The sequence below is a fragment of the Macaca mulatta genome, chromosome 2, assembly GCF_049350105.2.
Source record: "Macaca mulatta isolate MMU2019108-1 chromosome 2, T2T-MMU8v2.0, whole genome shotgun sequence".
NCBI lineage: Eukaryota > Metazoa > Chordata > Mammalia > Primates > Cercopithecidae > Macaca > Macaca mulatta.
This window is the reverse complement of record NC_133407.1, coordinates 87,515,379-87,541,896: the sequence shown is the minus strand read 5'-3', so window position 1 is coordinate 87,541,896 and position 26,518 is coordinate 87,515,379. Positions and strand designations below refer to the sequence as shown.

Below are 26,518 nucleotides of genomic sequence, written 5' to 3'. Positions count from 1 at the left end.
CTAAATGAAGCAAATCTGATCTGAAAATAATAACAGCATATGTCTAAATACCATATTTTAAGACATATTTTAAAAATAAGTTACAAAGAAAGATAATGATCTAGAGACAACACCAACAAACCCCTTTTCATCTTGTTTTCAATTGGCACACGTTGAAGTAGAAAAGGTAAAATCTCATTCTTAAGTGACTTTGTATAAATTTTGTAGTTACCCACATTAAAGGGATTTCATCAGATACTGCAAAACATCACTTGAACCTACAAACAGCTAAATGTAACCATTTTGTTTCCTTAAATCAAGAACTTTTAATGGACTTTGGAACTATTTCTGTTAACCTAAGATTGATCATGACTCAGTTCCAAATAGAAAATGTAATGAAAGACTGACCTCTTATTTAAGTAACAAATTATTCTACTGAGAATAAAACATGAAAAATCAGCACAAAACTATGAGTTACACTGTTTCAACATGTGTATATGTGTATTGTCAAACTGTGACTGTATTATGTTTGCACAAATGAACTACTTTTATTACTTTTATCTCATAGAATTACCTCAATGTTAAAGTTCACACACACGTACACACACACACACACACACACACACAGAGGCATAATTATATGCTGCTGTATACTGCTTTAAAAATTAGAATTGGTATCAGAGTTATCTAGTTTAAAAAAAAAAATTAGTAAGAGTTTCAAAATACCTATGCTACTTGAATTTCTGCCCCTGGGTTATTAAATGATATTGAAACAATTATGCCATGACTCCTGCTATATAAAAGCTATAATACTCTTTTATCTCATTATTATTTAAATGTTAAATGCTCTATTATAGAGGTAAATTGGGTTTAAAATAGAATGTTTCAAGCAGAAGAGAAAAAAACATAAGGTTAAACAGAGTGAGGAATCAGAGCTTCAATTTGTGATATGAAGCTTGCTAGGGCATGGATTGCTCTTTTGATATACTAAGAAGGACCCTCTGGCATGCCCTATAGAGAATAAATATACTGATCTGAAACAAAAATGTAAAACAGCTGCTAAGTGACAGAGGAAATGTGCATTGGATCACCAGACTGTCATAAATATTACATTCTTAATCAGAAAGCATTTGTCTTTTCCTTTTTGACAATCTCTGCATTGTATTTAATCTGTACAGAATGCTTCTCCCAACAGGTGCCATGGTGTTTATAAATCTAAAACCTTATTTAAATGAAGCTTACAACTGGAGATGTTTCAATTAACAGGGCACTATTTTATGAGAAGGAATCATTCTAATATTTGGCAAATCCATGGATTGCGATGCATTTGTAAAAGTTAATTATTGGAAAATTAGAGTATAGATACCAAGAAAAACTAAAGATCAAAGGGACTTTAAGCAATTTTATGCAATACATTTGCATTCAGAGAAACTACAGGTAAAAGCCATTGGTGTCAAATGTGGAATAGCTTGAAATATTGGGGATAGATATTTAAAAATATATCATGTTTTATAGACGTGTCCATAAAAATTGGCCTCTATTGCACTAGTTTATTTTCCTACGGTACAATTTTCCACCTATTATCATGATTCAGTTGTTGAAAATGAACATAATAGATCCATGATCAATCTTGCTGGACAAAATATATATAGATACATAGTAATTTGAAGGTTTGCATTATAATCACCCTAATAAGTATCAAATAGATAATTTCTTCAAAACCGTAGATATAATAATAAAAATAGTTCTTTTAGAAAATATCACTTTGAAAGTGGAAGCAGCTATAAAATTATTGACTTTAACTCTTTTACTAAAATGGGTGTGGAGATAAGGAGCTCAGTCCCTACAGGGACCACACAGATACTATAAGTGACACAAGTCTGGTGAGACATGTGACCCTTACTTGAGTATTCATCTCCTAATCTTTGATAGAAACAGGTGTTGAAGAAAATATCCTTCTTAACTGCACTGTTGGACAAACAACATGGCAGGCTAGTGAGCAGTGCCCATTTAGTTGACTGTTTCCGTGGAGAAAAAGTTTACAATATTTCAAGAAATTAAATTTTTCAATAATGTACAGGTCAAACAAAATATATTGATAGACTATCTCTTGCCCTTGGGCTTCCAATTTGCAATCTTTAGTACAATAGTTGAGAACATAGGCTTACTGTTAAACATATCTTAGATGAACATCTGTTTTGGCCATTTATTATCTTTATGACCTTGGATAAGCTACTAGCCTTTAAATTCCATTTCATTCTCAGCCTGAACACAGTTAATAATAAAAGCTAATTTATAGTGATGTTTTAAATAATAAATGATACAAGGGGTATAAAATACTAAGCATGGTAAGTACTCAATAAGTGGTAAATAGGCAATAAGTGGTAGATATTATGGGTTTGTTTTGTTGTTGTTTTTGTTGTTGTTGTTGTTTTTGTTGTTTTTGTTTTGAGATAGTGTCGCACTCTGTCACCCAGGCTGGAGTGCAGTGGTGTGATCTTGGCTCACTGCAACCTCTGCCTCCAGGACTCCAGCGATCCTCCCATCACAGCCCTCCTAATCCCCCAGTAGCTGGGACTATAGGCGCCTGCAAACACAGCCAGCTAATTTTTGTATTATTTTGTAGAAACAAGGTTTCACCGTGTTGCCCAGGTATCGAACTTCTGGGCTCAAGCAATCTGCCCGTCTCGGCTTCCTAAAGTGCTGGGACTACAGGCATGAACCATTGCACCTATCCTTATTTTGTTTTTAATAAGATACAGATTTTTTTAAAAAAAGCAGAGGCCCAGAAACCAATGTAACTGGGCCATTAACATGAAGGGATTTAAAATTTCAGGCCTCCTAATTCCAAATCCACCAATCTATTTTCCATGTATATTTGTAACTGCAACTTCATATAAAAGCTCTAATTTCCTTACCTGCTTTACTAATTGGCATAGGACAAATATTTTTTACATCATGGGTAAAACCTTTTTTTAATATTTAAAATTTCTCTTAATAGCTGTATACCAATATCAATTATAGGTTAACACAGAAAGCAAAGGTTACTCTGTTCCTCAGAGAGTTCATACAAAATTATTTCATCTCAAGCATTCACATTTTGTAAGGGACAAATCCATTTTAAAAATTCTTCCACTAAAGCAGTATCAACAAGGTCATTTGTTATAAAGCATAGGGGATTCTATTTTAATTACTTTTTTGGAGATAAATTATACAAATTATTTTGATGGTGTGAGGTAGATATTCTGGGAATAATTTGAAAAACTGATCGACTCCTTCAGACTAAGCCAGTTCTGGTAGATAGACTTTAGCCTTAGGATAATACAGTTGTTCTTAGAACTTCATTGGTCCCTGTTTCAAAATCTTCTCCCTATTAACACCTCAGATCCTCCAGTTGATCCTCATCAAATTCCACCTCTTCAGCCTGATAAACTTGTTTTCCTCAACAATTAACAAACTCCTGCCTTCTATTGATGTGTTCATATCTAAAAAGTTTAGAAATTATCACATTCATATGTTGTACTTACAATAAGACAATAATAACTGCAATAATGGGGTCTTCTTATCTGCTCAAGCTTAGCTAAACCCTCTACATGCATAGTCTCATGTAATCCTCACCACAGCTCTATAGATTCCATAAATATACCGAAGTACTTCATTTGTAAAATCATTTTGAAAGATGTTAAATAATTTGTCTAGTAAGTGTCAGAGTCAGGGCTTCCGTCTCATTCCCAAGGCTATACTATTCTCCCTAAATTCTTGTCTTAAAACTAAACCAAGATGAATTAGACACATAATAAATAAGAATTAAAATATTTTCTGTGTGGTTGCAGAGAAACATAAAGCCAAATATTACTCAACGCTGTTAATAATTAAGATGTTGCATATCTGAAGTTGAGCTAATGCAAACCTAATTTATGCACCCCTTCTGAGGAACATTTATATTTGAAGAGCAAGGTAGGTTTTACTGTACTTTCCAGCCATTATTTTGTTAATGCAATAATTACCTCAAGCAAGCCACTCTAGAGGTTTTCAAATAGCTCCGAATAATGCATAAATGATTTGTAAATGAAGGTGAAATGTCCCAACAGGGTTAGATCCACAGAGAAACAGTTTCCTGAGACATAATTCTGAGAAAGATTAGAAGGACTGAAGTCCAAAAGATGGATGAACAGAGACTTAATTAAGGTGAATCATGCTTTTGTGATATTCTTTGGAAAAAAATCCTTCCATCCTCACAAAAATGTGCTATATTTTCTAAGCAGGCAAACTATTGACAAACTTTGGGTAGCTAATCCACAAGACTCATATTAACATACAGAACATGAAATGCATTTTCCTTTGGGCAAGGAGAGGAGAATCTATTGCACATGTCATCTGTTTCTGTGAATACTGAAGATTACAATTATGTTTTGATGTTAATCCAACTACTGCAAATTTTTTGTTGCAGAGCACCATGTGAAAATGTGACAGTATAAATCTTTTTAAATTGAATTCAACACTTTTCAAAAGAGCTGATGTTTTCAAATACTATTGCAAAGCCTCTGAAAAGCAAGAATAACTCTCTAAATGAAGCCTCTTTTCTATAGTGAACTATTTGATATGAAAATTGAATAGCCAGGATAAAACCAAATTCTGCAGGTCTGCTATATTGTGTGTGTGTGTTTTGCATTTTTTAGAAACAATCACCTCTAATGCTTTGATGTCCTCATAAGCAAACTGCACGATGGGAACTCCAAGATGGTTGATGAAATAATCAGCATCACCTTGTATCTGTATAGAACTGATATTGGTTTCTGGGCACTGAGCTCTTCTGGTACAGTTGAAATTATTTTTCTGAAAAACATAATTTAAATTGTTAACACATACTATGCTTCCCAGGTCATCCCTAAATAAGTACTACTCAAAACACGGTCCACAGATCAGCAGCATCAATGTCGCCCTGGAGATCGTTAAAAATGCAAATGCTTAGGCTCCACACTGTCCTACCTAATGGGTGGTAGAGCCCAGGAATCTGCATTGTAACTCTCCTCTTTGATTCTGACGCTCACTGAAGCATAACTAGCACTGGCCAGAATTCAAGCTTTGCTTGCTGTTGTTGCTTCAAAAGCATTTTTTATCATAGGTTTAATTTGAACTCTGATGACTCTGACAATATTTAAAAGAATGTTGAGTCTCTAAAAAGGTGTAGCATTTTGTTTTTTTATTAAGTTTTCCCACAAACTTAAAGAATGCGTTGTTGGGTATAATTCTGTTCTTCTTAAAATGTTTATTAAAAACTAGAGAAGAGGCCAGGCATGGTGGCTCACTTCTGTAATCCCAGCACTCTGGGAGGCTGAGGCAGGCGGGTCACCTGAGGTCAAGAGTTTGAGACCAGCCTGGTCAACATGGTGAAACCTCGTCTCTGCTAAAAATACAAAAATTAGCCGGGTATGGTGGCAGGTGCTTGTAATTCCAGCTATTCAGGAGGATGAGGCAGGAGACTTGTTTGAACCCAGGAGGCAGAGGTTGCAGTGAGCTGAGAGTGCACCATTGCACTCCAGGCTGGGCAACAAGAGCAAGGCTCTATCTCAATAAATAACAAGTAAATAAATAAAAATAAAATATAGAGAAGAAATTTTCTCCATTTCTTCCTGAAAGCATATTCCTAGATGTTTTAAGGTTATAGGCCAACAACTACAGTGGATCATAGTGAACCACACAGCTAAGTGCAAGATCTGGGTAATATAAGATGATATAGGCTATTATTTCTTAAACTAAGAGTTGGCTGGCATGCAAAACAAATGACAGTAGCTTTACAAAAATAAAACAAACATCTAAAACAAACTAAAGGTCTTTTAATTAATATTTATTAAAATGTATTTTTTAACACATTTCTCAAAAATCTGAGATGCAGTGGCCTCAACTATGAAACGTGGAAGACTACCAATCTCCAGGGCAGTTGTGAGAAAATGAGGCAATAAATATATGAACAGCACATGTGGTAACAGGCACATAAAGTATGTACTCAATCCATGTTTGTCTTTGAGTCAAGACATCCATTTTTCAACCTCTCATGCTTCTTTGGCATGACATAATTTCAAAAATACTTTCAAATATAATGTATATAAAATAAAACTGGAATATAAGACTCAAGCTCTACAGGGGAGATAGATGTCCCTGTGGTTAACAGGGACGATTAAATTTAAAAACAGAAGCAAGTGGCCTTGCTAGAGTGAGAAAGAGCAGCCACGTGCATTCTTGGAAAAAGCAGCTCCACAAACATTTGCTTTACACCCTGAGTCAGAACAGTTCCTGTAACCAGACACAAGAGAAACGAGCTGGAAACCGTCCCTCACCAGCCCTTTGAAAGAAAAGTTTGTCACAGAGTTCTCGTTTGGGGCATAGAAAACACCCAGTCAAAATTTGACAGAGTTCTGGGGGCATAGAAAACACCCAATCAGTACTCTACTATTTTGACCAATCAGAACTAAACAAGTTTGAATCCTTCATTTGCATAAATAGGCCTGATTGAGAACTGAGCGGGTAGTTTTCCATATTTAAGCTAAACCCTCCCTTTGTTCTTCAGAAAATACGCTTTCACTTTTACTAAAATCTGTGCCTCCCTAGTCTAGAGATTGTTGTTTTAACAGTAAATAAAGCTCCCCACTTTTCCTTTGCAGATCATCTCGTCTTTTGCTAACATTTATGAAAAAACTGGAAAATACGTGGTGTAATATTAAGAAGATTAGTTATTCCAACTTTTTTCAACTACAGTGCTAGATGTTATAAACATATAATAATGTTTCAATAACTAGTTTCTTTGAAGATCTAATGGAAAGATCTTTGCAACAAAATTAAACATCAATTAAAACGGAAAGCCAGTATGAACCTTTACAAGCAAGTCAGGGTTTCAGTTTACAGACAAGGCAGTGTTTCTGTTTAATGTGTTTACAACTATCTTGACTGATTAACCACTTTGGAAATAGAAAAATAATGTTTTTACCATACAGTCTAATCAGTAGCAACTTAATCCTTTTTATGGTGATCCCCACCCCTCACCACTGATTGGCTTCTTTCCAAAGCTGAATTTTTCGAAAAGGGGGTAATCCTTTTTCACTTTCTGACATATTCCTCTGGCTTAAGACTCCTGGGGTTTCATTGTAAGCTGGGACAGTATAGGGAGGGTCTTGAATTGTCCCAAAGAAGAGCTAGTCTTAAGCACTAGATCATGAAAAACAAACTACTTTATATCATGTTATAAATCCCAAGCACCTCTGGAGGTATTTGTTTAGCTAGATTTTTGTTGTTGTTGTTGTTGCTTGTTTTTAAGTTGAATTTGAATGCCTAGGGGAGGCAAGACATTGATTAACATCCATCACTAGTGCCTCACATTCAGCCTGCTCTACTCATTCAGGTTTACTAAATAGGGCCAGAGGCCTTTGAATTTGCAAAACCGAGATTGTTGCACCATTTTATGTCATTAAATGAGGATATGATAAGATCTGGTTTTTACTTTCTCCAGTAATGAAAGTAAAAATCATTTTTAAATGACCTTTCTCTTTAATGAAGTAACATGTATGTCTTTTCAAGACAGCAAAAGCATCCTTATCAACATAAATGAAAATATAGTATGGTTTCAACTTCATTTTACATACGTTATTTCTTAACATCCACAAATGCTCAGCCACGCCCCTTAGATCGAAATTTTTTTTCTCACCACAAAAATGGCACAGTCAAAAATTAACAATTTCAAATTCTACAATATATGCCTATTAAAATTATTTTTTTAAAAATAAACGTATTTAAATTTAACATCTGATATTTTCATTGTCAGTTAGTTACATAAACATTTAGTTACGTAATAGCTGCCCTCTGACAAAAGGTGTTTCTCACATATGCGTGTTTCTAAGATTGCACAAATGACCCCACTCCAATCAATCCCTGCAATTCTTATTTTTATTTTCAAGATGAAGTCTCCCTATGTTGCCAAATGTTGCCCAGGCTGAGCTTGACCTTCTGCGTTTAAGCAATCCTACCTCAGCCTCCTGAACAGCTGGGACTACTGGGCCCAGCTACTGGCAACATTTGTTTACTCTAACAGTTACATAGAGCACAGTTCTGGTTTAGCCTCAGCCTGCTATTTTTGAAGCCACTGGGAGTTCTCTTCTAGTCTCTCTGTTCTTGCTATAGCTACTATTGTGTCTGGAATTGGTGGGTTCTTGGTCTCACTGACTTCAAGAATGAAACTGCAGACCCTCCCGGTGAGTGTTACAGTTCTTAAACAATGTAGTCCAGAACGTGTTCCTTCTGGTGGCTTCGTGGTCTCGCTGACTTCAAGAGTGAAGGTGCAGACCCTCATGGTGAGTATTACAGCTCATAAAGACCACCGTGGACCCAAAGAGTGAACAGTGGCAAGATTTATTGTACACACTAAAATAATAACCCAGCAGGTTGTCAGTAGCTAGCTCAGGCAGACTGCCTTTATTCCCTTATCTGGCCCCACCCACATCCTGCTGGTTGGTCCATTTTACAGAGAGCTGATTGGTCCATTTTACAGAGTGTTGATTGGTCCGTTTTGACAGAGTGCTGATTGGTGCGTTTACTATCCCTGAGCTAGACACAGAGTGCTAGACAGAAAAGTCCTGAAGTCCTCACTAGGTTAGCTAGATACAGAGTACTGATTGGTGTATTTACAAACCTTGAGCTAGACACAGGGTGCTGATTGGCGTATTTACAAACCCTGAGCTAGACACACAGTGCTGACTGGTGTATTGACAAACCCTGAGCTAGACACAGAGTGCTGACTAGTGCATTTACAATACCTGAGCTAGACACAGAGTGCTAGCTGGAAAAGTTCTCCAAGTCCCCACTAGGTTAGCTAGATACAGAGTACTGATTGGTGTATTTACAAACCTTGAGCTAGTCACAGAGTACTGATTGGTGTGTTTACAATCCCTTAGCTAGACATAAAGGTTCTCCAAGTCCCTACTAGACTCAGGGGCCCAGCTGGCTGCACCTAGTGGATCCCACATCGGGGCTGCAGGCCAAGTTGCCCACCAGTCCCGCACCCTGTGCCTGCACTCCTCAACCCTTGGATGGCTGATGGGATTGGGCACCACAACGCAGGGGGAGGCACTCGTCGGGGAGGCTGGGGCCACGGAGGTACCCACGACAGAGTGGAGGGGCTCAGACATGGCGGGCTGCAGGTCCCGAGCTCTGTCCCGCAGGGAGGCAGCTGAGGCCCCGGGAGAACTCAAGAGCAGTGCATGAGGGCCAGCAGTGCTGGAGGACCCAGCGCAACCTCCGCAGCTGCTGGCCTGGGTGCTAAGCCCCTCACTACCCTGGGCGAGCAGTGCCAGCCTGCTGCTCCAAGTGGGGGCCTGAGGAGCCTGCCCCCGTGCCCATTGCAACTCACGCTGGCCTGTGAGTGCCGCGCATGGCCCCAGTTCCCACCTGCGCCTCTCCCTCCACACATCCTAGCAAGTAGAGGGAGCCAACTCCAGACTCGGCCAGCCCAGTGAGTGGCTCCCACGGTACAGTGGCAGGCTGAAGGGCTCCTCAAGCACTGCCAGAGCGGATGCCCAGGTGGAGGAGGCACCGAGAGTGAGGGCTGCCAGCACATTGTCACCTCTCACTATTGATAAGTGACAAAGTGCTAGCAGCCCTCACTCTCGGGGCCTCCTCGGCCTCAGTGTCCACTCTGGCCACGCTTGAGGGGTCCTTCCATCTGCCACAGCACTGTGGGAGCCCCTCTCTGGGATGACTGGGACTGGAGCCTCCTCCTTGTGCTTGTGGGGAGGTGTGGAGGGAGAGGCACCAGTGGGAACCAGGGCTGTGCTCGCGGGCCAGTGTGAGTTCCTGCTGGCACGGGCTCGGCGGGCCCTGCACTCGGAGCAGCTGCCCTGCACCGACGGCCCAGGGCAGTGAGGGGCTTAGCACCCAGGCCAGCAGCTGCAGGGGTTGTGCCGGGTCCCCCAGCAGTGCCAGCCTGCCGGCACTGTACTCAAATTCTCACGGGGGGTTTGGTTGCCTCCCGGCGGGGCAGGGCTCAGGACCTGCAGCCCGACATGTCTGAGCTCCTTCCCCTGCAGTGGGCTTCCTCCCGGCCTGAGCCTCGCAGACGGGCACTGCCCCCTGCTCCCTGGCACCCGATCCCATGGACAGCCCAAGGGCTGAAGGGTGCAGGCGTGGCTCGGGACTGGTGGACAGCTCCACCTGCAGCCCTGGTGCAGGATTCAGCTGGCTTCCTGAACTGGATGGGGAGGTGGAGAACTTTTATATATAGCCAGAGGATCGTATGTGCACCAATCAGCACTCTGTGTCTAGCTCAGGGTTTGTAAATACACCAATTAGCACTCTGTCTAGCTCAGGGTTTGTGAATACACCAATTGGTACTCTGTATCCAGCTAACCTAGTGGAGACTTGGAGGACTAGCACTCTGTGACTCTGTGTCTAGCTCAAGGATTGTAAATGCACCAATCAGTACTCTGTGTCTAGCTCAAAGTTTGTAAACGCACCGGTAGGTACTCTGTATCTAGCTAACTGTGCATCTAGCTAACTAGCACTCTGTGACTCTGTGTCTAGCTCAAGGATTGCAACGGTACCAATCAGCACTCTGTCAAAACGGACCAATCGGCTCTCTGTAAAGTGGACCAATCAGCTCTCTGTAAAATGGACCAATCAGCAGGATGTGGGTGGGGCCAGATAAGGGAATGAAAGCAGGCAGCCCTAACCAGCCAGTGCCAACCCTCTGGGGTCCCCTTCCACATTGTGGAAGCTTTGTTCTTTTGTTCTTTACTCTAAATCTTGTTGCTGCTCACTCTTTGGGTCCACGCTGCTCTTATGAGTTGTAACACTTACCCTGAAGGTCTGTAGCTTGACTCCTGAAGCCAGTGAGACCACGAACCCACCAGGAAGAACAACTCCAAACGCACTGCCTTTAAGAGCTATAATACTCACCACGGAGGTTTGCAGCTTCACTCCTGACAGCGAGACCATGAACCCGCCAGAAGGATGAAGCTCTAGACACATCTGAATATCTGAAGGAACAAACTCCAGACACACACGTTTAAGAACTGTAACACTCACCACGAGGATCCACAGCTTCATTCTTGAAGTCAGTGAGACCAAGAACCCACCAATTCCCGACACACTATTATATAACTTCAGTATTTTCATTGCATTCCATTTCCATGGTTTCCTTTAAGCACATATTTACATGTTTTGTATTGTTCAGGTAAATCAAAAGGGCAGCATTCAGCTTTCAAGATTACACTCCCCCAAATATTTCTGCATTCTTCCTACTATAGTTTGCTCTGCCTTGCCTATTTATTTAAAAGTCGAATTTTTTTCCCTAAAGGTTTATGTTGCTGCCTCTGCCACACAAAAACTTTTTTGGGGGCAGGGGCAGGGGCAGGGGCAGGGGGGCGGTAAACCAACTAAGAAGGCAACAGAGTGAGCATTATCTAGATATATCTTACAATTTTATTTTGAGGGTTAAGATCTATTAAACTACATATCTGATGCTACATGTGGACTATTTGTGGAGAGGGGACAGCATATAGAAAAAAAGGGTTGCATGACCCATGCTGGGAGCACTTAACTTTTGAGTCGCCTCATGTCCTAAGCCCAAAGGGAGGGAAAATGCTTCAAGAAAGCCAAACCAAGATGGGGACTTCAGGGACAACACAGTTTCCTGAGGAATACTCCTGGAGCCTGTTTCTCACCTACTGAACCGAGTTTCTCTGATGGCCTTGCAGAGGACTTAATTCACCATTCCACCACCCCATCCCCACTCCACACACAACCTTCTCTCCTCCTCTCTCTTTGTCTACTTCATTCTTTACTTCCTTCTCTCACTAATTTAACCAGTGATGAGGGGAAGTAGCATGTTACCCTCAAGCCTGTGTTCATTTTGTCTTTTCATGCTTTTGTTTCTAACTAGCTTCAAAGTTAAAAAGTCAGATAGCCCAAGTTGCCCAGATAACCCAAAAGCCAGGAACCCAATTTGCAGATTTGAGAAGTTTTTTTCCCCCAGGTCATTTTATCTAGGGATTTCCCTTAAGAGAAAAACATTCCTGGCATAGAAACACTATTATCTAAATCTTCATTATTCATTACTTTAAGGTAATGAATTTAAGGCCAAATTCACAGACCTGAAGTGATCGTAAATCTATATTCAATCCTAATGTGAATTGTTTTTCCTCAGCACTTCAGTGGATTATGATAGATCCATGTGAGGTAACAGACATTGATCTACTAAACCCTCATAAGCGTTAATATCTGAGAGACAAGTAGGAAGAAATGTTAATTTTCTTCATTTTACTGGAAGTTAAGCACCATGGAAGAGGGGAGGTTGGCAACAAATTTGTGCAGGTCAATTAATTTTTTAAATTTATTTACAAGGCTGAGTAAATGCATATTAAGAATTTCATCCAAGGAGTTCAAAATGCCTCATATTTAATGTTTGATAACAAGAATTTTTATTCCAGTTCATAAAATGAGCAAGTTTAGGCAAGGACCATGGTTATGTCACTGGCTTAATTTTCCACCCACAAGTCAATAGAAGACCTGAAATGAAATCACTACCTCACTCCTAAATCTGCATGCTCTTTGCAAGTACAATTTTAAACTGAAAGGCAAAACTTCATAGCAAATGATCATGTAAGTGAGATAACAAAAAAATAAGTCAATATTTGCATTAGTTAAATAGTGATGCCAGGACACATTGACCAGTTTCTAAAAGTATTTAAAAAATCTGTTTAATAATTCAAATGTTTTATTTCCCCACATTCTGCTTTCTCCTGCGTACATAAGCATTTACATGCATAGGAAATCTAAGTTGATTATTTACTTGAACGGCAAGAAAAGTTTAGCACTCAAAATAAAAATGCCATAGTCTATATCCCATAATAAAATTAAGTCACTTTCATTTCAGTTATAGTTTTGTAAGTTCAATTTTGTAGAAATAATTTATTTCACTGTTTTTCCTGGTTTTTACAGTATACTAATGTACCAATTATTACAATGATACCAATGATGTTTAAAGAATGATTTTTTGCTATAGGGCTGTGTGATGGTTAATTTTAAGTGTCAACTTGGCTGGGCCATGGGATGCCCAGATATTTGGTCAAACATCATTCTGAGTGTCTATGAGAGTGTTATTAGATGAAATTAACATTGAATTGACAGACTGAGTAAAGCAGATTGCCCTCCTCAATGTGGACGCCCCTCATCTCATCAGCTGAAGACCTGAATGACCTTCCCACAAGAAAGGGGAGTGGGAGAACTCCTTCTATCTGACCGCCTTGAACTACAACATCGATCTTTTCCTTTCTTTGGTTCAGAACCCCCCAAAAATAAGCTTTATAAGGGTGTCAAACCTGTTGGCTTTTGGACTGAAACTTAATAGCTTTCCTGGTGCTCAGACCTTCAAACTCAGACTAGTGCTACACTACTGTCTCTCTTAGTTCTGTATCTTTCCAACCGCAGATCTCTGGGCTTGTCAGCCATCATAACTTGGTGAGCCAAATTCTTATAATAAATATCCTTATATGTACAAATACATACACACACACACACACACACACACAAATTCATATAGTTATATATTACCATGTAATTACATGTTGTTAATGTATTTATATATAAAGTGTGTGTGTGTGTGTATGTGTGTATTGGTTAGTCTGGGCAGCTATAACCGAATGCCATAACAGGTGGCTTAAACAACAGAAATATATCTTTAATGACTCTGGAGGCTGGGAAGTTCATCAAGGTGCCATCATGGTAAGTTCTAGAGAAGGCCTTCTTCCTGGTTTGCAGATGCCAGTTTCCCATGGTATCCTTACATGATGACGAGCAGAAAAAGAGAGAGATCTTGTATCTACCTCTCTTTTGATAAGGGCATTAATGTCATTCACTGGGGCTCCATCCTTATGACCTATGTACTTTCCAAAGGCTCAACCTGCAAATAACATCAACATGTTATTTTGTCTTCAACGTATTAATTTTGAGGGGACACAAACATTTAGTCTATAGCAAGATAGATCCTATTGATTTTGTTTCTTTGGGGAACTCTGACTAACATAGGCAGTCTTAGATGATAGGTAGGTCACCTTTTTGTTTGTTAAGAAATGTTCATTAAAACTAGTGAAAAATTAAACTTTAATTTCTAACTAATGGTAGTGAGGAGAATTGTGTTATTTGGTTAGCTGGAGGTAATTTGACAAAATTTTGTTATAACATTTTTAGTTTAGAACTTTATAGATGTAGTCCTGGGCAATGTGAACATGTAAACAATTGAAGGATCATGGATAAATCATTATATTTGAAACTGAGAAAACAACCTAAAGATCCTAATGCCCAAAGGTTCTTATCCCGAGATCCACAGAAAGAATTTAAGATCTGTGAACTTGGTAAACCAGAAGAAAAAAAAAAAAAAGCATCTTTATTTTCACTTGCTTCTAACTGAAATGCAACATTCCATTCAATTATGAAATAGGCCAGGAACCGAATAACATTTGTTACAATATTAGTAGTACTTGTAACTTTGTAACCAAATAAAATCAGATGTTTTCGTATCATATTTCAGTTATTGCCAAAACATTGAAATATCAATTGAAATTATCACTAATTTGGACATATTGCAGTTATAAGACACTTTGCTGACTTTTGTCATTTAATGTGTTAATTTTAAAAAGCCTATATATTGCAAAAATGCAAATTTGTATGTTACTTAGGTAATTGCAGTTTAATATCATTGCTTTCCTTGTAACCCTGTGCATTTTAACTGAAGCATTTAAAACACAATTTTTGAGACTGGGTCTATGTAGGACTTAGCAGCTTGCCAAAATAGCCCACAGCAGGGAAACTCTCCTAGCAAAATAGAGTGTTTTGCAAATTAGAAAATTAAGGCCTCCAAATTAATAGAATTGAGATTTAATCTCAGAACTTTTCACTTCAAATGCAATGCTCTTTTTTATGTATTATATTGATATATCCAGCTCACAAACCACATTAATGCATGGGAATTAAACTACTTCTAAATTTGTCCTTTTTAGGATTCCATGGGTTTTTTTAGATTTTTATCATATTGCATCACCAGATCTAGTTGTAACAAACTATACATCTATAATTGTTGTCAATATTTATTTACTGTGTGTGCCATGTATTCTTCATTTATTTAACTTGTATTTTTATGCCAACATGTGAACCCAATACCCCATATTGAATGATGCATTACAGATATCTTCTAATAATCTTTGATAGGAAATAAGAGGTTATGATTACTGACTTTTTCTCCTATTGTATACTAGAAGTTTATTTAAGTTATTCTAAATGCCAACATCTAATGAGCTTCTCATAAACAAAATATCTCCAAAATAGTAAAAAAAAATTAAAAATTAATATATATAACTTGCAATGCCTTTATTAAAGATTAAATTGGGTACGGGAAGAAAACCAGATTTCATCTTATCATAAAATAGAAATTTTCAGGGCCGGGCATGGTGGCTCACACCTGTAATCCCAGCACTTTGGGAGGCCAAGGCAGGTAGATTACTTGAGGTCAGGAGTTCAAGACCAGCCTTGCCAACATGGCGAAACTGTGTCTCTACCAAAAATACAAAAATTAGCAGGGTGTAAAGACACACCTGTAGTCCCATCTACTTGGGAGGTAGAGACAGGAGGATTGCTTGAATGCAGGAGGCGGAGCTTGCAGTGAGCTGAGATCATGCCGCTGCACTCCAGCCTGGGTGACAGAGTGAGGAGAAAAATTCAACCCATAATATGGGGTTTTCAAAATCTCCAATTTCTCAGGGTTTCTTCAAAGATTTAAAACCTACTTACTGGATGTTAACAAAAAGTATTTTCAGCTTTAGTGAAAAATTGCTCATCTTCTATTCTACACAAGTAGCATTGCCAAATTGAAAAACACCCTCTCATTCTTATCTCTCTTCTGTTAATTTATACAACCTTAATCTTGTTATCAGATATAGAAAAATGTTCTTTTATATTTGAAATACTTTTTATTAGATTTAAAATTTCATTATGCACTAATGAGTGCTTTAAAGATCAATCTCTAAGAGAAAAATAGAGAAACACGAAAATATTTGCTCTTATTTTTTCTCCAACTTCTAGCTGGTATCTTCTTCTCTACTCTCTCAACAACCGACCTTCATTTCCTCTTCCTCTTCTCTGACCAATTTAAGATCCCTCACCAGTAGTCACAAGATGGAAGAAGACAGATTTCTTCATTTTTTCTCTCTCCACTTAAGACTTTGTGTAACAATAAAAACAGTTAAAACATTAGAAAATATTCATAATTCAACCAAACTGTTGCATCTAAGTAAAAACCTCCACTAAAGTAATAAAATAGTACCTACTCTACAGTATCTTACACCACAATAATTCCAGATGAATCCATCTTTAAAATGTAAAAATCTAAATCATAAAATTGTGGTGGGAACAATGGAAGATAATTTTAACAGCCTCAGAATGAAAAAGACATGTTTGAATATGACACAAACCCAGAAGATAAAAAAAATTAATTAGTCCTACTACATAAAATTATAACTTTTTTCTGTATGACAAAAATTACCATACACAAACATAAATGAAAGCCTGGAAAAATATTTACAAATTATTTCACAAATAGCTAGCTTCTATAATACATAAAAAAGAAGGATAAGCTGATATAAAAAATGAATGATGAACTGATATTACTTAGAAAAATTATTATAAATGCCTTTATACATAAAAGACACATAAAGTGACTTTTATATTTATTCCCAAAAACCTTTGCCAAGTTTGTTTGAATATGGACTGTGTCTTGAAGGATGTGAGAAATCTAGTGCCTCATACTGAGGAAAAAAATTAATACGAATTCTACAAAATTTAAATAAATTAGATTGCACACACATAATGAAATTATAGTCTTTAGAAAGAAAAATGAATCTGTTTACACACTGATAATGAACAATCTCCCAGATACATTTTTACATAAAAAATAATGTGCAGAGATATTCTGTAAGATAACATTTGCGTTTCAAACATTAAAAATAAAAGTCTGTATGCTCTAATACGTACAAATGCCATTTGCCTCTGGGGAGATGTCCGGAGCTGCACGCCCCGGCCATAGCGAATAATAATTAAAGATTAAACGCCTGAGCTATATTCATTTCCACCCCACACCTTCTCCCTAGATTTACCTTCTTCCCTGTATTAATACCGCCATTAAAAGATGGCGCTATTCCTGCTTCTTCTTCATTCATTTTTCCCGTGCCCGTGAAAAGACTACCTGACAGCGCAGGCGCAACATGACGTCCGACCGGAGAAACCGAAGCCTATCTGGCCACGCCTTCTGCAATGAGGTCATTTCCGCCTTAGCCCAACCCCTTCCCCTCCAAATGTATATAAGGCATTGCATTACCACCATTAAACGAGACTTGATCAGAGCACTGTCTTGTCTCCATTTCTCGTGTCTCTTGTTCCCCAAATTCCCACCCCCTCCTCCAGGGCCTACACTGACTATCCCGCGGGCCGGGATACGTGGCGCCCGAACAGGGACCTGGAAACGAGGGACTCCGTGAGGAAGAGGACGCCAAAGGACGGTCGACCGCTAACGAAGACAAAAGGAGTCAAACTCTTCCGATCACCGCGGGAACCTGCCGCGTCAGAATCGAAGGTAAGTGACGCGTCCGAAATGGGACAAGAATTAAGCCAACATCAAATATATGTAGGACAATTAAAAGAGGCTTTAAAGATACAAGGAGTAAAGGTTAAAGGTAATGATTTGTTTAAATTTTTTGATTTTGTAAAAGACACTTGCCCTTGGTTCCCACAGGAAGGAACTATTGATATTGAAAGATGGCGTAGAGTAGGGGATTGTTTTCAGGACTATTATAATACTTTTGGGCCAGAAAAAATTCCTGTAACCGCCTTCTCTTATTGGAACCTCATTAGAGATTTAATAGATAAGAAGGAGGCCAATCCGCAAGTCATGGCTGCGGTCGCTCAGACAGAGCATATTTTAAAGGTTAGCTCCCGCTCTAACCTCACAAAGCCTCCGCAAGATACAGAGGAAGATCTCATTTCCCTCGAAAGTGATCATGAGGAAATCAAGTCTCCTTCTGTAACAGATAAAGAAATACCACACGAAAACAAACCAAAAAAATACCCAATTTTACAGATGCTTCAAAAGGAGGAGGAAATTAATAAGCCTAATCAATCGGATATAAATTGGGATGATTTAGAGGAAGAGGCGGCTAAATATCACAACCCTGATTTGCCTCCCTGTTCTTCATACCCACCCCCATATAATAAGACACATAATGAGGCTTCTGCACCCATTGTTATGGCAGCAATAGATCCCAAAGAAGAATTAAAGCAAAAAATTGCTCAACTAGAAGAACAGATTAAACTTGAAGAGTTACATCAATCATTGATAATTAGGCTCCAAAAGCTAAAAACAGGAAATGAAAAAATACCTAACTCAGACGCTATGGAGGGTTCCTTGCGCCCACTTCAGCGGCCTGGACAACATGTTCCAAGAGGGGGGTTAGTTGCTAGCCGACATAGAGAAGACTCCTCCCCCAAAGACGTTTTTCCGGTCACTGAAACCATAGACGAACAGGGACAGGCTTGGAGGCATCATACTGGATTTGATTTTACTATTATAAAAGAGTTAAAGACTGCTGCCTCTCAGTATGGGGCTACTGCTCCATATACTCTTGCTATAGTGGAATCTGTAGCTGAGAATTGGCTCACTCCTACAGACTGGAATACCTTAGTCAGGGCAGTTCTTTCTGGGGGAGACCACTTAATTTGGAAGTCAGAGTTCTTTGAAAATTGTAGAGATACAGCTAAAAGAAATCAACAGGCAGGAAACGGTTGGGATTTTGATATGTTAACTGGTTCAGGTAATTATGCAGACACTCAGGCCCAAATGCAATATGACCCTGGACTGTTCTCACAAATCCAGGCTGCTGCTACAAAAGTCTGGAGAAAACTTCCCGTTAAAGGAGATCCAGGGGCCTCGCTCACAGTGGTTAAACAAGGACCCGATGAGCCATTTTCAGACTTTGTGCATAGACTTATGATCACGGCAGGTAGAATCTTTGGAAATGCAGAAACGGGTGTAGATTATGTTAAACAGTTAGCTTATGAAAATGCTAACCCCGCCTGCCAAGCGGCAATCAGACCTTATCGAAAGAAAACAGATTTAACAGGATACATTCGCCTTTGTTCAGATATTGGGCCCTCATATCAACAAGGCCTAGCAATGGCCGCCGCTTTTAGCGGCCAAACAGTAAGAGATTTCCTCATTAACAAAGGTAAAGATAAAGGGGGATGTTTTAGATGCGGTAAAAGGGGATACTTTGCAAAAGATTGCTGTGAAAACCAAAATAAGAGTCCAGAAGCAAAAATCCCAGGCCTTTGCCCAAGGTGTAAAAGAGGAAGGCACTGGGCAAACGAATGTAAATCTAAAACTGACAGTCAAGGAAATCCTTTACCCCCCAGGCAGGGAAATGGGATGAGGGGCCAGCCTCAGGCCCCGAAACAAGCATATGGGGCAGTCAGCTTTGTTCCAGCCAGCAACAGCAATCCATTTCAAAACTTAGTAGAGCAACCCCAGGAAGTGCAGGATTGGACCTCAGTTCCACCTCCCACACAATACTAACACCTGAAATGGGACCGCAAACCTTAAATACCGGAATATATGGACCCTTACCACCTAACACTTTTGGGCTACTTTTAGGAAGAAGTAGTGTCACCATGAGAGGCTTACAAGTCCTCCCTGGAGTTATCGATAATGATTATGAAGGAGAAATTAAAATTATGGCCAGAGCTATTGATAGTATTATTACTGTCCCTCAAGGAGTTAGAATAGCTCAGTTACTCCTGCTGCTTTTGGTTAAAACAGATAATAATATCCAATACTCTAATAGAAATATAAAAGGTTTCGGATCATCAGATATATATTGGGTGCAACCAATTACAAATCAAAAACCCTCTCTAACCTTATGGTTAGACGGGAAGGCATTCACTGGACTAATAGACACAGGGGCTGATGTAACTATCATTAAACAGGAAGATTGGCCCTCTCATTGGTCTACTACAGAAACTTTAACTCACTTGAGAGGAATTGGACAAAGCAGTAATCCTAAACAAAGTTCTAAATACCTAACATGGACAGATAAAGAAAACAATTCAGGCCTCATTAAGCCATTTGTCATCCCTTACCTACCTGTTAACCTTTGGGGGCGAGATCTGCTCTCTCAAATGAAAATTATAATGTGTAGTCCAAATGATATAGTTACTGCACAAATGTTAACTCAAGGATACACCCCTGGTAAAGGTCTTGGAAAAGGAGAGAACGGTATCCCACAGCCTATACTGGTTTCAGGACAACTTGATAAAAAGGGGTTTGGAAATTTTTAGCTCAGGCCACTGACATACCTGCACCCCAAAAGTGCGCTGACCCCATTACTTGGAAGTCAGATGAGCCCGTTTGGGTTGATCAGTGGCCTTTACTCAATGATAAACTAAGTGCTGCCCAACAGTTAGTGCAGGAACAACTAGCAGCAGGACATACTGAGGAAAGTAATTCCCCTTGGAATACACCTATTTTTGTTATTAAAAAGAAGTCTGGTAAATGGAGACTCTTACAAGATTTAAGAGCAGTAAATATCACTATGATCCTTATGGGTGCCTTACAACCAGGATTGCCTTCACCGGTTGCGATTCCTCAAAAATATTTTAAAATCATTATTGACCTTAAAGATTGCTTTTTTACAATTCCCCTTCACCCTGCTGACCAGAAAAGATTTGCCTTTAGTCTTCCATCTACAAATTTTAAACAACCAATGAAGCACTATCAATGGAAAGTCTTACCTCAGGGTATGGCCAATAGTCCTACCTTGTGTCAAAAATATGTAGCTGCCGCTATAGAGCCAGTCAGAAAAACATGGGCACAAATGTATATTATACATTATATGGATGATATTTTAATAGCAGGAGAAATTGGCGAACAAGTCTTACAGTGCTTCGCCCAACTCAAACAAGAGTTAACAGCAGCCAGACTACAAATAGCCCCAGAAAAAGTACAATTACAAGATCCATACACTTATCTTGGTTTCCAGATTAATGGACCCAAAATCATTAATCAAAAGGCCGTTATACGTCGTGATCATTTAAAAACTTTAAATGATTTCCAAAAATTACTGGGAGACATAAATTGGCTTCGACCGTACTTAAAGCTCACCACAGGAGAGTTAAAACCTCTTTTCGATATATTAAAAGGAGACTCTAATCCAAAATCCCCCAGGTCCATTACTAAAGAAGCATTAATAACACTCCAACAGGTAGAACATGCCATTGCAACACAATTTGTTACCGGTATTGATTATTCTCAGCCATTAATATTCCTTATTTTTAACACAACAATAACCCCTACTGGCCTATTTTGGCAGAACAATCCCATTATGTGGGTACACCTGCCCTCCTCCCCTAAAAAGGTTTTGTTGCCTTATTATGATGCCATAGCTGATCTAATTATCTTGGGAAGAGAAAACAGTAGAAAATACTTTGGAATAGAACCCTCTACCATTATACAGCCCTACACTCAATCACGCATCCATTGGCTGTTACAAAATACGGAAGCCTGGCCAATTGCTTGCGCTTCTTATACTGGCGCAATTGACAACCATTACCCACCTAACAAACTTATTCAATTTTGCAAACTTCATGTGTTTGTATTTCCCCATATTACCAGTAAAGAACCTCTCAATGACGCATTACTAATTTTCACTGATGGATCTTCCACAGGACTTGCCGCTTACACTTACAATAATGTAGTCGTTAAATTCCAGACCACTTATACATCAGCTCAGCTGGTCGAATTGCAAGCTATAATTGCAGCACTATCAGCTTTTCCTTGTCAGCCACTTAACATTTATACAGACAGCGCCTACCTGGCTCATTCAATACCCCTCTTAGAGACCGTGTCTCAAATTAAACATATTTCAGACACAGCTAACCTATTTTTACAATGTCAACAACTTATCCGAAAAAGGACTACTCCCTTTTTTCTTGGGCATATTAGAGCACATTCAGGATTACCGGGACCTCTAACACAAGGTAATGCAACAGCTGACACGGCAACAAAAACCATAGCCACAGTCACTACAGACAATTTGCAACAAGCGCAAAAAGCACATGCCTTACATCATTTAAACGCCCAAACCTTAAGACTTATGTTTAAACTTACCAGAGAACAAGCTCGACAAATAGTTAAACAATGCGCCAACTGCATAACATATTTACCTGTTCCCCATCTAGGAGTTAACCCCCGAGGACTCATCCCCAATGAAATTTGGCAAATGGACGTTACTCACCACTTAGAGCTCGGTCAACTAAAATATATCCATGTATGCATAGACACCTATAGTGGATTCATCAGTGCAACTCTCCAAACAGGAGAGGCCACCAAACATGTCATAGCTCATTTATTACACTGCTTTTCTATTTTAGGAATACCCAAACAAATCAAAACAGATAATGGCCCCGGTTATATAGCCAAAACCTTCTTACAATTTTGTAATACCCTACAAATTAAACATACCACAGGCATTCCCTATAATCCCCAAGGACAAGGTATAGTAGAAAGAGCTCATCTGTCATTAAAAACTATTATCACAAAATTAAAAGGGGGGAGCTGGTACCCCGTGAAGGGTACCCCCAGAAACATACTCAATCATGCCCTGTTTATCCTTAATTTTTTAAATTTGGACAGTCATGGAAAACCGGCTGCCGACCGCTTCTGGCATCCTGAATCTCAAAAACAGTTTGCAATGGTAAAATGGAAAGATCCACTTGATAGTTCATGGCATGGCCCCGATCCAGTTTTAATTTGGGGAAGAGGCTCAGTATGCATCTTCTCACAAAAAAATGATGCAGCCAGATGGCTGCCTGAAAGATTGGTAAGACAAATAAATCATAACCATTGTCAGTCCAGGGAAGATAAATCTCCCTGAGAAGTTCTTTCCTTCTTGTTTTTCAGAAAATGAAGCCTAACATGAAATTCCTTTGGAGAATAATCGCTCTATATAACATAGTGACAGTCTATGCAGGTTTTGGTGACCCTCGTAAGGCAAAAGAACTATTACGAAAACAATACGGCCAGCCTTGTGACTGCAGAGGGGGACAAATATCTGAACCTCCGTCAGATAGAATCACCCAGGTGACCTGCACGGGCAAGACAGCTTACCTAATGCCAAACCAGTTATGGAAATGTAAGTCTACCCCAAGAGATACCTCACCTAGCGGGCCGCTCCTAGAATGCCCTTGTAGCTCTTTCTAATCTTCTGTACATAGTTCCTGTTATACCTCCTATCAACAATGCAAATCAGGCAATAGAACATATTATACGGCCACGTTACTAAAAACACAAACTGGAGGCATCAATGACGTACAAGTATTAGGATCCACTAATAAACTTGTACAATCTCCTTGTAACGGCCAAAAAGGAAAGCCTGTTTGTTGGAGCACTACCACCCCCATTCACATTTCTGATGGAGGAGGCCCATTAGATATTGCAAGAATTAAAACCATCCAGAAAAAATTAGAAGAAATTCATAAAGCTCCATATCCTGAACTTCAATATCACCCTTTAGCCCTGCCTGAGCTTAGAGATAATTTTAGGCTCGATGCCCAAACCTTTGATATCCTCAATGCTACTTACAATTTACTTTAAATGTCCAATACAAGCCTGGCCCACGATTGTTGGCTTTGTCTTAAAATGGGCCCCCCTATTCCTCTAGCCATACCTAACCTTTCATTGCCCTATGTCAATTACTCAAATGAATCCTTAGTAAATAATTCCTGTCCTATTACCTCCCCCCTCTTAGTTCAACCGATGACGTTTTCTAATTCCTCTTGCCTCTTTTCACCATCATATAATAACACTAAAGAAATTGATTTAGGCTATGTTGTGTTTGGCAACTGTACTTCCATAATCAATGCCACCAACCCTTTGTGTGCTATAAATGGCTCGGTTTTCGTTTGTGGAAACAACATGGCATATACGTATCTACCTACAAATTGGACAGGGCTTTGTGTTCTGGCCATTCTTCTCCCCGACATTGATATCATCCCTGGAGATGAACCTATCCCCATCCCCGCTATTGAACATTTTATTTATAGACCGAAACGAGCCATACAATTTATTCCCTGTTGGCTGGACTGGGAATCACCACTGCTTTTACTACAGGAGCCACAGGCCTAGGAGTCTCACTAACCCAATATACTAAATTATCCAATCAATTAATTTCAGATGTACGGACCTTATCCAGTACTATACAAGATTTACAAGACCAAGTAGACTCGTTAGCTGAAGTAGTTCTCCAGAATAGAAGAGGTCTAGATTTGTTAACGGCAGAACAGGGAGGGATATGTTTGGCTTTACAGGAAAAGTGCTGTTTTTATGCCAACAAATCCGGAATCATCAGAGATAAGATAAAAACTTTGCAAGAAGAACTAGAAAAGCGCAGAAAAGGCCTGGCCGCCAATCCACTATGGACTGGACTCGATGGACTTCTCCCCTATCTCCTGCCATTTCTTGGTCCTTTACTCACTCTTCTACTCTTCCTCACTCTCGGGCCTATAATCCTTAATAAGCTTATGGCATTTGTCAGACAACAAATCGAGGCCTTCCAGGCCAAACCTATACAGGTTCATTATCATCGCCTTGAGATGACTGAAAATGGTGAGTCTTATTTACCTTAATAAGACCACCTCCCCTGTGTGCTGAACTGGACAGTCAATGACGGGTAAGAGGACACTATCTCCATCGGAGCCTAAGACAGGAGGGCCGCCCTTGCTGCTGCCTTATCCCATGACGGGCCTAGAAGGTGGGGGTGAGTTGACCCAACCTAAGACAGGCGCAGTTCCCGAGGGGTTTTCTTATCATAAAAATATAAAAAGGGGGACCTGTCCGGAGCTGCACGCCCCGGCCATAGCGAATAATAATTAAAGATTAAACGCCTGAGCTATATTCATTTCCACCCCACACCTTCTCCCTAGATTTACCTTCTTCCCTGTATTAATACCGCCATTAAAAGATGGCGCTATTCCTGCTTCTTCTTCATTCATTTTTCCCGCGCCCGCGAAAAGACTACCTGACAGTGCAGGCGCAACATGACATCCGACCGGAGAAACCGAAGCCTATCTGGCCACGCCTTCCGCAATGAGGTCATTTCCGCCTTAGCCCAACCCCTTCCCCTCCAAATGTATATAAGGCATTGCATTACCACCATTAAACGAGACTTGATCAGAGCACTGTCTTGTCTCCATTTCTCGTGTCTCTTGTTCCCCAAATTCCCACCCCCTCCTCCAGGGCCTACACTGACTATCCCGCGGGCCGGGATAGGGAGAAACACTGGTGTGAGGAATGGGTTTAGAAGAAAAACTTTCCATTGTCTATTTGCTTATTACTTTTGTACTTCTGTGAATGAGGCACCTCTCCAAAAAATAAATGTTACTTTTTTTTTTTTTTTTTTTTTTGAGGCAGAGTTTCGCTCTGTCACCCAGGCTGGAGTGCAGTGCTGCGATCTCAGCTCACTGCAACCTCCGCCTACCGGGCTCATGCCATTCTCCTGCCTCAGCCTCCCGAGTAGCTGGGACTACAGGCGCCTGCCACCACATCTGGTTCATTTTTTCGTATTTTAGTAGAGACAGGGTTTCACTGTGTTAGCCAGGATGGTCTTGATCTCCTGACCTCATGATCCACCCACGTCAGCCTCCCAAAGTGCCGGGATTACAGGCGTGAAATGTTACATTTTTAAAATTCCCTCTGAACTATACATTATGTGTTCCCAATTCTAAGACTCCCTTGATTGTAAGATATAGTATGAAAAAAGACTTTAAAAGGGCTTTTGTGGCCTGGCACGATGGCTCACGCCTGTAATTCCAGCCCTTTGGGAGACCAAGGGAGGTGGATCACCTGAGGTCAGGAGTTCAAGACCAGCCTGGCCCACATGGCAAAACCCCGTCTTTATTAAAAGTACAAAAATGTGCTGGGTGTGGTGGCATGCACCTGTAATCTCAGCTACTCGAGAGACTGAGGTAGGACAATCACTTAAACCTAGGAGGCGAAGGTTGCAGTGAGCCAAGATTGCACCACTGCACTCTAGCCTGGGGGACAGAGAGAGATTCCATCTCAAAAAAAAAAACAAAAAAAAACAAAAAGGCTTTTGTTTGGACATAGGGAATAAACAAACCATGTAACAGATATGGCCCAGTTTCTGAAATATTCACAATTGAAGAAATGCCTAATAGTGGAGAAATTGGGTATTTAGAGTTGTGAAATAGATTTGGGACCATCAAAAATGCACATACCACTGGGGAGAGAACAGATAAGAAAAACTGCCACTTTTTTAGGAAAAACAGGGTCTCTTACAGAGATTTTGGGAATGGTACAACAGCATGAGGCCTCTGCTGGGGTGAGGGACACTTAAATTGACAACCCAACTCACCAGCAGGATGCCAGGAGAGAAGAAAG

The 26,518-nt window shown here is 39.8% G+C and overlaps 2 protein-coding genes across 7 annotated transcripts in view; one reads left to right on the top strand and one right to left on the bottom strand.

The window, feature by feature from the left end:
• NAALADL2 (N-acetylated alpha-linked acidic dipeptidase like 2) overlaps nucleotides 1–26,518 on the bottom strand; it is a 1,473,645-nt gene that overhangs the window by 234,988 nt on the left and 1,212,139 nt on the right. For 5 of the 6 annotated variants that reach the window (XM_028843862.2, XM_077994177.1, XM_028843863.2 and 2 more), the window contains one exon: nucleotides 4,669–4,815. The exons of the other annotated variant lie outside the window; for it this stretch is intronic. In XM_028843862.2, coding sequence (XP_028699695.2) covers nucleotides 4,669–4,815 — 147 coding nt within the window. The remainder of the gene's footprint in view (nucleotides 1–4,668; nucleotides 4,816–26,518) is intronic. 6 annotated transcript variants of the gene reach the window in all.
• On the top strand, nucleotides 10,029–25,293 carry LOC144338953 (uncharacterized). The gene is made up of 4 exons (XM_077991019.1): nucleotides 10,029–10,225; nucleotides 17,476–17,644; nucleotides 23,021–23,252; nucleotides 25,042–25,293. Exons 1-4 carry the CDS (start codon nucleotides 10,029–10,031, stop codon nucleotides 25,062–25,064), a joined length of 621 nt encoding a protein of 206 aa, XP_077847145.1. The 3' UTR covers nucleotides 25,065–25,293.